The 12,513-nt window shown below is 33.7% G+C and overlaps 1 protein-coding gene and 1 long non-coding RNA gene across 2 annotated transcripts; one reads left to right on the top strand and one right to left on the bottom strand.

Annotated features, from left to right (window-relative positions):
- Nucleotides 1-2,881: 2,881 nt before the first annotated feature.
- Nucleotides 2,882-9,336, bottom strand: LOC129737894 (uncharacterized). The gene is made up of 4 exons (XM_055729060.1): nt 8,165-9,336; nt 3,078-4,197; nt 2,966-3,008; nt 2,882-2,888 (listed from the first exon to the last, which is right to left on the bottom strand). The coding sequence occupies exons 1-4, from the start codon at nt 8,828-8,830 to the stop codon at nt 2,882-2,884; spliced, it is 1,836 nt and encodes a 611-aa protein (XP_055585035.1). The 5' UTR covers nt 8,831-9,336.
- An 877-nt stretch (nt 9,337-10,213) lies between these two features.
- LOC129740136 (uncharacterized) lies at nt 10,214-11,624 on the top strand. The gene is made up of 2 exons (XR_008736120.1): nt 10,214-11,413; nt 11,486-11,624. It is a non-coding gene; the product is annotated as an uncharacterized LOC129740136 (long non-coding RNA).
- Nucleotides 11,625-12,513: the final 889 nt, after the last annotated feature.

Raw genomic sequence — 12,513 nt, 5'->3', positions numbered from 1 at the left:
TACATTTTCATCAAATGTTCATCAAATTAGCCGCCGACCGTGGCCTAGAGGATAGCGTTCAAGTCTTCTAAGCCAGAGGTCATGAGATCAAGTCTTGGTCACGGCATACATAGTACTCTTTCTGTGGGTTGGTGGTGTTAAGCATTAGTAAAATGCTAGCCATTATATCCTTGAAAGATGTACGCTTAGTCTTAAGTAGAATTTAGATCTCTTCAAAGAAACGTGAAGTTTCACTGAGATCCTATATGTGTGTGTTCGTTTTTTTTTTTTTTTTTTTTTTAATGTGGTTAGCCGCATTGAATCGCATTCGCCGTTTCGCATCGCATCGCTTTCACTATGTCATCGGCCACAGGCTCCACCCCCACCAATGAGAAACTATTGGTACCCCTTGCCTACTTTTCCTCAATATGCATCCACCCGTAGCTGTAGGCACTCTGGATCTTGCTAAACACCAGAGGTGCCAGGTGTCCTGATTTATCAGGATTTGTCCTGATTTTCAAGAGACCGTCTCAGAGGTGTCAGGTGTCCTGATTTATCAGGATTTGTACTGATTTTCGAAAGACCGTCCTGATTTTTCAAAAACTCTCGATTTGTCCTGATTTTCTAAAATTGGTCCTTAAAATGTCCTGATTTTCATAAAAACTTCTCAAATATAATCGAATTTGTAGTTAAACTATTACAAAATCGAATAAATAGCTAATGAATAAAGATAAACCCATTCAACAGATGGTAATCTTCAGCGGTTCAGCGATGATATTTAAATGGTGTTTTTCGATCAGGGATGCCAGGTGTTGAGGATGAAAAATCCGGGCAATTTTGAAAAAAAGTCTGGGAGTGTCTGTGTATAAGGAAGAACACAACAAGTACTAAACAAGAAATTCAAGAAATTTGGCGATGCGTGTGAGGGGGGGGCTTTGCTGTCGGTTATTTTAAGTTGAGAACTATATAACAAATACTGTTTCCTACCACGTACCATGCCGATCTTATTTAAAAAAAAAATGTGTTTAATGATAATTGGATAATGGACAATAGATACAACCGAGATTTCAGTCTAATCTGGCACTTACGGATCAAATCCGATACACGAATATTGATTTCATCACTCAATTTTGAAAGTCTGGAAAATCTGGGTACACTCAGCAAAAATCTGGGCAAAATCTGTGTCTGACCAATATCTGGAATAAGGGTCAAAAGTCTTGGTTTTACAGACAAATCTGGACACCTGGCAACCCAGGTGACAGCTGAGTCACAAACTTTCAAGCAGTCGACTCAGTCGAGCTACTCGACTGAAGTTTGACTCGATTCACTCGAGTAAAATGACTCGTGACTCGTCTTATGTTATAGGGCCCATAATCTGTTAAGTTAAAATTCTCAGTTGACACTCGAAAGTCATTCTCGAATAAGGGCCAATCATTTAAAGCACCATTAAACCACTGATCATAATTAAACTTTATCAAGTCTTTCACTTGTCGTACTTGTAACACCTTGTAATGCTTTAAAGGCTTGTTCTAATACATCATTTACAGGAGAAGAATGTTTTTTTTTGTTTCGATTATAGTCGTTTTAACATCTTTATGTCATTCGCGACTTATATCAACACGCAGAAAAATTTATTTTAAAATTGATAAGAATTTGATCGAAAATAATAAAAATTTTGGTTGGGAAAAAGCACAAATATATTTTGCGTTAATTTTAGTCAAAAATATTGGTGGATGCAATCTCAGTGTTTTTATTGAGATTATTAACGCTGTTTTGTGGAAATAAATTTTATTGTGTACCAAAACAACAAAATTTTCGCGATTTAAAAATAAATTTCTTTTTTATGGAAATAGAAAATACGAATGAATTTTAAACAATCGATTTTTTTTTAAGATTTATAAAATATTTACGGATTAAAGCCAATAACATTATTTTAATTCAAAACGAACCCATGTGATTTTCTCAAAATTAACAATAAAATAATCAAATTAATAATAAATATTTGCATCTAATAACAGCTCTGTTTCATATTCAAAATCATAATTTCTTTCTAGTTATTTGTTTATACATGGATTTGGGAGACAAAATTGATTTTAGAATTAGTTTTTAAAGGCCGTATGAGCCAACGTTGAGTTTACGAGCTTATTTCCTACTAAAGAAGTGTAAACTTGCCAGCTGTTCAAGCCGAATACATCTACTATTCGAATAAAAATTAAAGAAATTTAAAATACCAAAAGCATCTTTAAACTCACATTTCTGGCTCATGCGACCTTTAATAAACTAATTCTGATTTGTTCTTAGAATTTCGGATGGACGAATTAACTTAAGTGGCACGTTTTTTAGTTTTTTAATTATTACATAGCTTGGAAATTATACCAGTGATTATACAGCATTTCAATAGATATATGATTTTTATTCTATATGTACGAAATCTACCATTAAATTATTTAATTCGTAAAAATAACATTTTCTTAAGTATAATTTTTCATTTAACATATGCAGGTTAATTGGATTGATTTGTAGTTTTTCAACGTTTTTAATTATTATGTTTTGTCCAGGAATAACGTGATAAGATTGAAGGTGTGTGTCGAAATAGACGCTTTGAAAATGAATACCTTTTAAAAAAATTTGCTGATCTGCTGTGCTTAAAATTTCTACAATTTTACAGATAATCATAATCCTTTTGAATTTTATGCTTATAAAGGTACCTTTCTCGAAGGTCCACTCGTATATCGAAAAACTATCTATGAAATTCACATCAATTGATGTTAATCCTGTAACTAATTCTAGAAATTTTTGATTATTGGTCAGGTTATTATCAACTTCATTTCTTTTTCCAATTGTTAACCTGGGTGCTATGAAGTTTTGATTTGTTAGATGGTAAACAAATTTCAAATTAGACTTAATGGCTAAAGATAAACATAAGTTACTTTTATTATTATTAACCCTTGCATATTGTTTAGGCTCCGTATGTTTAGCCTCATACCTCATGCACCAATTCAATCTAAGAGTACCGGTTTTTAATACAGCTGTTGGGTAATGGGTCATGAAATGATGCTTAGGTTTTAGTGTATCAAAAAACAATTCTTTGTATTTACAATGATGCTCTTCAACTAAAGTTTTCAATGGATTGATTAAATCAATTGGAATTTCGTCCAACAATACAATGTGCAAAATATTTAATAGAACTTTTAAGTAATCCCAAACAGGATCAGATAGTGGAATTTTTTCTCCGACTATCAGTGGCAAGAACTGAGTAAATACTTTTGCCTCACTAGCAGTTAGTTTTAATTCTTTGCTTTTAATTTTTCTTTCCGTAAAATCTCCTACTATATTTCCTGAACTTAGCTTTCCGAAAACAAACACATTTTTCCTATAGTTCAATTCATGGATAGTAAAATAGTTTTTTACATAAATGAAATAATGCAACGCGTGTTGAAGACCGTATAGTAAGGCTCCTTCGAGGATATCATGCATGATATCGAAAACAAAATTTTCAGTTACGTGAAATGAAGGTAGTCTATTGAAAATACATTCTGATTTCAATCCTGTTTCAGAAACATCTGATTGCTGCAAATCGCTTTCGTAGTTTTGCTTTGTTCTTAGTTCTGAATCTATTTGGACGCAATCGACTTCTGTTTGTTTTTTTGTCCTTTTGCAGACTCTGCAAAAATAATTTGATCTAAAACTTTCAACAAATCCTGTAATTCCATTAAGGGCTAAATTATCCCCTAGAATTAATGCGACAACAAAATAAACTTTCAACTTCGACCCTTTATAACAAACTTCTAAGCCATTGATTTCCAAATCTTTAAGAACATCAATTAGTTTCGCAAAAATCATGTCAATATCAAAATGTTTTTTGTCTAAAGTTTTGACAAAACCGGCCGTTAAAGTGTTTGATAACTTTGACAAAACATAAGTCGGGAGACACGGGATATTGTAATAAATTCCGCATATAGACGTGTTTTTACTGTGAGTAGAAGCAGTGTCGGACAAGTTGAAGTCATCCGTGAAAATATTTAGAGGTAAAATTATGCCCGACTCGAATCTCTTAATTTTTTGTTTCCACTCGGTGCCGTCGATGACACTCCTGATAACAGAATCATCCGAAGGAGTAATGGATCGCAGAATTAAATCCATCATGTTAGGAGATTCCAAATACTTTGTTAAATGGAATTTAATAGGAAGAAGAACACCTTGAGCAAGATCACAAACCTAATAAAATAGAAATAAGAGAAAAATATTCATGAGAAAAATGCAGAAAGAACAGTAGATATACGAATATTGATTTATTTAAACATTAAATGCAACAAAAATTAATCTTAATCTTAAAAGGTATAGAAACTAAACCTGTTGTTAATCTTAAATCTGAATGAGAAATCCTCATAAGAAACCTGAATCAGAATTATTAAGTCTGAATACAAAGTCAGTATCTGAATCCCAAGGCGGAATCTGAATCTTAAATCTGAATGCGAAATTTTTATTTGAAAGCTGTAAACTGAATATAAAATCTGAATCTGAATTTTGATCCCTAAATCTGAATCTGAATGTGAAATCTGAATCCGAAAGCTGACGTCTAAATCTGATGGAATCTGAAGCATAAATATGATTCAGTAATCGATCATCAGAAATCGAAATACGAAATCAAAATGTTAAGACTGAAACTGAAATTGAAGTAATCAATCGAATCAGAACACCAACAGAAAATGAAAAAGCTGAATCTGAAATCTGAATTTGAAAGTTTAAGTCTGAATCTGAGGTCTTAAATTTGAATCCAAATCTATGCAAATTTATGCTCCTAATCAAGAGTATGAATTTTGAAATCTTAACCCGAATTCCAAATCTGAATCGAATGTCCGAATCTGAAAGCTGAAGTCTGAATCTCAAATCTAAATATGTATTTCGAAATTGAAATCGGAAACAGAATATCAATCTCAAATCCGGAATCTGAAATACGAAACTAAAATTTGAAACAAAAATCTGATATATAATTTAAAACGAAAATCTGAAATCTAAATTCGGAATCTGAATCTTAAATTACAAGTCTCTATTAGAAATTTGAATCAGAAATCTGAATCTGGAGTCTTAAATCTGGATATGAAGTCTAATATCTAATATGGAATCTAAAACAGAAATCCGAACCAGAAATCTGAATCTGAAATCTGAATCTGAAACAAAAATCTGAAACTGGATTCAGAAACAGAAATCTTAATAAATAATCTTTATCTTAATCTGGTTCTTAAATTTGAATCTGACATCGTAAATCTGAACTTAGATTTCGAATCTCAAATCTGTATCTGATTTCTGAAATTTGAAATATAAATCTGAGTCTTAATCTGAGATATGAACCCGAAATATAAATCAGATAGCTGGGGATTTTTTTTTATTATCTGACGGGTTTGCGCCGGGGGTCTTCAGATTTTCCCCAAAATTGAAAATTTGGTTCATTTTTGCGACTTAAAAACACATGTATTTTTTCAGATTTTTAACATTTTTATTTTTTGAGTTAGCTTCGGTTAGATTTTTTTGTAAATAAAAAATAACCATTTTTGAAAGCTACATAACTCTGTTGTTTCTCAACGGAAATTATAAAATAGCACATCAAAATGCATTGAAATTTTATCAGCTTTTCAAATAGAATAGTTGAAAAAAATTAAATAATGACCTTCAACATGAAAAGTTGTAAATAAACTTTAAATGGCGTCTAAAAGTACCGTCTGCACCACCGAATATTTTGCAAAAAATACCATTGTATAGCTCGATTCATGATGCAACTTTCATCTGAAGACACCAAAGTGGGCCATTAACACCTTGAAGAGTTATGAAAGAAATAATGACAACAAATCTCTTTTTTTGCATCGAAAACAAACAATGTTCGAACAACTGCACTCACATATGGAGATACCAAGCACTTCTAACAACATGGAAACAAAAGAACTTATCAAAGCTGGTAAAAACACTATTTTTTCGTCCTTTTCAGACTACCCCTACTCGCATAACAGTCCCATATGAATTTTCGTCATTTTAGGTCAACATAAGGCTTCAACATAAAAGACTAAAAATAGAGGTTTTGTTCTAGAAATTTCGAAAAAAAATATCAATTCGTGGCTGTCCTATATGAAATATACCTGAATAACAGTCCCATATGTGAAATACCACGGATTTGGTTACTTTTCAATGTTTCTTTCGGCGAAATAGTCTTTGGTTTATTGCTTTGAATCATTTAAACATTTTTTTAACTCACTTGATGTCGAATGATGCACACTAGTTTTCGAAGGCAGGTCTGACTTTCTTAGGAATGACTTCCTGAGCGAAAAACTATCGGATGCAATCGAAAATCGTAAAAATATTCAACTTAAAATGTGGAATTTACGATATTTTTCCAATAGTTTGTTTATTTTCTGAAAATTGCATTAGGAAGCTCAAAAATGATCAATTTAAGTCTTAGAAAGTAGCTTGGTTAGAGAAAAATATTATGTGTGGGACTGTTATGCGAGTAGATTTGAAAAAGGTTTCAAAAATGGTCGATTAACAGTCCCATAATGAATAAAAATGGTGCTCTCGACCTTACCAATAACCCAATTTCGGAAATGTCAGGTCTAACGATTTATTATGACAACCTAGAAACGATTTTCGTTTATGCTGAAAGTGGTGGTCGCAATTTAATAATATATTCCAAAACAGAAAGAGCTGATTGTCTCGCTTGCTTATTTTTGTATATTGGACTGTTATGAAAGAAGGGGCCGTAGATTGTTGCAGCTTAACTGACTTCATGTTATATCCAAAAATCTAATAACGTATTCGTTCATACCCAGTTTTGCATCGAGTCACAACAAGTTATGCACATTTTACTGTCATTTTTAGAAGTTTATGCGCTAAGTTTGACATTCGTAATTCCCCAGATTTGATTTAAAATAGACGGTGGAACACTGAAGATTCGTGTGTGAGCGATCGAGGTAGCAAAACACTGACGACGAATTATGTTCGTTCTAGTATGGTAAACCTCAAAACTGGGCGAATGTAGAAAACGAATACGGTTAAAGTATCATATTTTCATCATTTTACAGCCTGGGCTGGCCATACTGAGCTCTTTGATTATTTCTACAACATTTGTGCCACTTTCTCATACTTTTTTGATCAATGGGAAAGGATTTTGGTGTCCAGTGTTTAGCTCCCGATATAAAAATTTTGTAAAGCACGCCTATATTTCATTTTTTTAATCAGATTTTTGTGATCCCAAACACAGGGACTGAACCTTCTACTATTGGCATTGATTATGCTTCACAATGATCTTTGATCGAAAAATTAATAAGTTATATAGTATATGACCAGGTTGTAAAAGCAACATTCCCATTATTAGTTATATCACATAAACAATACGATACTCAGAATTTTGGTTAAAATTTAAAGTCAGTTTTGCTGCAAACACTCTACAAAGCACGAAATAGTAGTGTTTTTTACCTGCTTTGGTAAGTTCTTTTGTTTCCATGTTGTTAGAAGTTCGCGCTACCTCCATATGTGAGTGCAGTTGTTCGACCATTGTTTGTTTTCGTCGCAAAAAAAGAGATTTATCGTCATTATTTCTTTCATAACTCTTCAAGGTGTTAATGGCCCACTTTGGTGTCTTCAGATGAAAGTTGCATCATGAATCGAGCTATACAACGGTATTTTTTGCAAAATATTCGGTGGTGCAGACGGTACTTTTAGACGCCATTTAAAGTTTATTTACAACTTTTCATGTTGAAGGTCATTATTTAATTTTTTTCAACTATTCTATTTGGAAAGCTGATAAAATTTCAATGCATTTTGATGTGCTATTTTATAATTTCCGTTGAGAAACAACAGAGTTATGTAGCTTTCAAAAATGGTTATTTTTTATTTACAAAAAAATCTAACCGAAGCTAACTCAAAAAATAAAAATGTTAGAAATCTGAAAAAATACATGTGTTTTTAAGTCGCAAAAATGAACCAAATTTTCAATTTTGGGGAAAATCTGAAGACTCCCGGCGCAAATTGTCAGATAATAAAAAAAAATCCCCAGCTCTGTCAGAAATCTGTATATGAATCAGAATCCTGAATCTGAAATAGAAATCAGAAATCTATATCTGAAACAAAATCTGAAATAATTTTCTAGTCAGACAAAATTTCATTGTATTAAATTTAATGGCAAACATTTTCTTACCATTTTTTGAACGTTGCTCCTTACTCCAGGTTTGAGTTGATTGCTGATTGTGAACACAATAGGATCTTCGTAAACATCTAGTACTTTTAGTTGCTGAAGAAACTTATATTCCGATTCCTGAATTCCGGATTGCAGAACCCTCAGTAAAATGTTCTTTAAATCTTCAGATAAGTTTCCTCCATCTGCTAAACACAAAACTGTTGTCTCCATTGGTTTGATGAAATAAGTTTCAATATCTTTTTGTAAATCTAAAACCAGTTTTCTGGGTACGCTCTCTTTGCTTGACCATTTCAAATAAAAGTTTATACTCGATCTTTGCATTTGTTTTGTCAGTTCATCGATATCAACATCTTTATTATTCTTCGTATTGTTATTCCTTCCACTTTGAAGAAATCTTTCATTGCTTTTGCCATGCTTTTCGTTACCGCACTCCTCAGCATCTTCTACACTGTTGCAGTTTTTCCTATTAATTTCAAATGCAACATGCAATCCATAATGTTTTTTATAATGATCTCGAAAAGTACGGAAATTGCCAAAAGATCTATCGCAATCGCTGTAGTTACATTGATATAAATTTAAATTGTAATGCATACGTTTCACGTGATTTAATAGTAAATCGAAGGTGTTCGACACCCACCGACAATTTTTAACAATGCAACGAATCATTTTAATTAATTTTGAATATATTGCTTCAACGAGATTATTTTCGATTCCCACGGAATGGAATTCACCTCGAAATCATAAATGCAATGGTCCAAAAAATTCCAGGGTCCAGAAGCTTCTTCCGGGAAATTCAATCCATACGTTTTGAAAAGTTTATAGCAGATGTCTAACGCCTTCAGAAATGTTCGAAATTCATAATACGTTTCTTGAAAATATACAAGAAATTTCAAGCAGCAACTGATGCTGGGGCCAACTGCTATCAGAAGCGGTTTCGGCTGGAGATTCCTCTGTTGGTAGCGTGTTGACAATCTTTCAATGTACCCTTCAACCTCCGAGAGATCGGTGAGAAACATTAAATACGCTTCTCTTGTTTCTGCGAATGTCGGCCGCCAACGCTTTAAGCCTTTTTTCAAACATACCATGGGACTGGGTAGAAGGTATGTTAGAAGCGTGAAAATGATGCAATCACGACTGTCTGTAAAAACTTTGTTATTGTTAGTTTTTTATTGGCAAGCTGATGATTTGAATATTTACCATCGCTGATAGTTTCCTTTTCGAGAATCCTTAGAAGGCTTTTACCTCCATTATCAAGAACGTCAACTTCGAATACTGAATACAGTTTTTTTATTATACCAGGCCACGTCTGAAACAACAATTCTTCTTTGTTGGGAAATCGAAATTGAAAATCAATTTGAATTAATCCATAAGCTTGTGGATTCCTCAAAATGGGATATTCGTATAAAATATCTTCGATGGTTCTTTCAGGTTTGTTTAATATTTCGTAAGTTCGTATGTCACTGGAGCTAATCCATCTAGTTTTGAGCTGTTCCCAGTCTTCTTCGTGGTGGCGAAACCATAATTTGGTTTCTTTGTATGCCTCCTCTGAAAAAAAAAAACAAAAAAAATGTTCAATCGAAATTAAAGAATAGGAATAATCATTTTTACTGGAGTAAAAACCCTTCTACAAATGACGATTGGTTCGACGGGTTTGATGACATTCAAACGACGATTCTGAGTAGCAATGCACACAAAATTTCTGAGCCTCAACTTAGCAAAAAATGGTCATTACTTCCCGTTAGCAAAAAATTTTTTTTACTGTTGAGTTAGCACTTTCCCATTTTGTCCTGACTTTAGCTCAATTTGAGTAAAAAAACCCATTTGCTACTAATTTGAGCATTTATAGTAGCAAGCACTCGAACTATTAGTCTATACCCAAACCGCGGTCTTTTGGCGCTGAAATTTTAGATGGGTGACACAAGCGGGAACCTGTCAGTTCATTTCATTTTTGTTTTTTCTGCATCTTCGCGCAGGATAAAATTGTGGTTCGGGTTCGGCGCTTCCGCTCCACGGCTTTAAATTATAATTTTCCGGCTTTGGAATAAGCATTTCAATTTGGTAAGTACCAAGGTACAAATAAACCGAAAAAAGAAGCGAAAACTTTACTTCTGATACCTCCAACAGCATCGAATGTTGACTGCAAAACGAATATGCATCCATGGATCGGGATCTTTCTTCGGAAGCCATTTTCTGTTGCCAACACCATACCCAAAATTCTGCGGCAAGTAATTGAAAATGCTTGAGAACAAAATTAAGAGACCTCATAAGACCGAACTGCCGGATGGTGAAATATGTAATATTCAGCGGGGTCTCAAAACTCCTGAAGCCTCGGACTATGTAGGAATTGCACACCGGGTCTCAGAAGACGGAGAAATATTGATTAATAAATAACGTCAAGACTTTCGACATCAGGTAAGCAGTTACTTTTGAATGAAATATAGTAAATAACAATTTATTTTTATTTTTAAGGATTGTTAATTGATAGACCTTGACTCATTATGTTGGTGGATCTTGGACTTGGAAAAAATGGTTCACTGGTGTTGACAAGCAGCAAGTACAGTAAGTACCCTTTCATTTTCTATTTTTTCATTGGTCTATACTTTAAATTGAGGTTCTAAGAGCACCTGTATCCGTGGTCCAAACAGCCGGTTTAGACCCAAATTCCGACCCGAGCAACCGCACTGGTGATCTGTTATACCAGTTTCAATCCAACTTTTTTTAGAGCTGGTATAAGGATTGATCCAAAACTGATGAGATTTGGATCCAATTTGACGCAGTTCTAAACCGTTTGACAGTTGATGGAACACGAGTGCAGTTGCCAGTATTTTCATTGGATCGGATCTAATTTCTTTGGTTCAATTCTTGTATAAATTAGACCCAAGAATTGACCACGAATACAGATGCCTTAAGAGCACCTGTATCCGTGGTCCAAACAGCCGGTTTAGACCCAAATTCCGACCCGAGCAACCACACTGGTGATCCATTATACCAGTTTCAACTCAACTTTTTTTAGAGCTGGTATAAGGATTGATCCAAAACTGATGAGATTTGCACGCTAACTTTTGGCTACCCCTTAAAGGCGTAAAATTGACCCGTTATTGAGAACCTCCACGATCTGTCAAATAACGGGTCATTTTTTCGGGTCAATATTACCCTTTATTTCAAAAAGCTCGAGTCCGCTTCAAAGGGGTAGATTTAGATGTTACATTGAAAGCGTTATTATTTGTCCGGTCATTGATATGGAAAATTGTAAGTATTCTTACATAGTATATTTATTTTGCTTCCTTTGTGAGATTTTAATTATTCATGTTATTATTTCAGAACAGCACAGTTCCGCACGAGGACGGTAAAAATTTGTAAGCCGATGACTAAAACCGGAAACATGGATGTTGGATGGTAAATACAAAATGGTGAATAAATTTATTTATTGTAATTTTTGAATAAACAAAATGGAACATGATATTTTGTGGTGATTTATTTCTCAGCAAACATATTTTTCATAAGCAGCTCCTAAAATTTCCCATACGAAAGCATCTTAAATAAGGGGTAATTTTCATCCGGTATGAGCGTTTGAAATAAGGGGTAATTTTGACCCGCTACAAGCGTTATGAGGCTGAGTACCCCTTAAAGGGTACAGCGACTTTATCCTTAAAAAGGAGTTCTCCCAGTCTTATTGAATAACGGGTCGAAAGTATTCGTTAAGGGGTAGCCAAAAGTTAGCGTGTGGATCCAATTTGACGCAGTTCTAAATTGTTTGACAGTTAATGGAACACGAGTGCAGTTGCCAGTTTTTTCATTGGATCGGATCTAATTTCTTTGGTTCAATTCTTGTATAAATTAGACCCAAGAATAGACCACGAATACAGATGCTCTAAGGATTAACTTTAAATAATCTAATTGCACCGTACTAATACACCTGAATTTCTAGCATTCAAATTCAGGTCCATGCTACAATCCGATTAAATATTTAAAAATTGTAACATCCCACTCATTGATAATTTCAAAATTTAAATTTAACTTTTTTTTCAGGAAGGTATCGGCATGAATGAAAATGATCGCAACCAGTGGGGGAGCGTAATCTGAATGAAGAATTTTCCAAGATGAGGACGATGAAGGCTTGGAAAATCCTTCAGATGAAATAAGTCCCATTAACCCGGATAACAGCTCATTGATGCTAATTGTTGAATTAGTAAATTTAAGCTCTTATCATAATGTCATTGGAGGATCCACCACAACAACGAGTAATAGGTAAGGTTCTTGTAGATTTTTTTATCAAGCTATAGTTGTATATATTTATGAGATTGGAATCTGAATCCGGCATTTTCTCGTTGTTTGTTTTGCACTTTATA

This window comes from Uranotaenia lowii, chromosome 1, assembly GCF_029784155.1.
Source record: "Uranotaenia lowii strain MFRU-FL chromosome 1, ASM2978415v1, whole genome shotgun sequence".
Taxonomy (NCBI): domain Eukaryota; kingdom Metazoa; phylum Arthropoda; class Insecta; order Diptera; family Culicidae; genus Uranotaenia; species Uranotaenia lowii.
This window is presented reverse-complemented; position numbering and strand designations above follow the sequence as displayed.

What these genes read in the sequence shown, in the direction of transcription:
- LOC129737894 (XM_055729060.1), bottom strand. Translation starts at nt 8,830, where the DNA reads ATGATTCGTTGCATTGTTAAAAATTGTCGGTGGGTGTCGAACACCTTC. An exon ending in GGAGCAACGTTCAAAAAATG is followed by an intron (nt 4,198 to 8,164) that starts GTAAGAAAATGT and finishes CTATTTTATTAG; the next exon opens with GTTTGTGATCTTGCTCAAGG. An exon ending in TTTAGTTGAAGAGCATCATT is followed by an intron (nt 3,009 to 3,077) that starts GTAAATACAAAG and finishes ATTACCCAACAG; the next exon opens with CTGTATTAAAAACCGGTACT.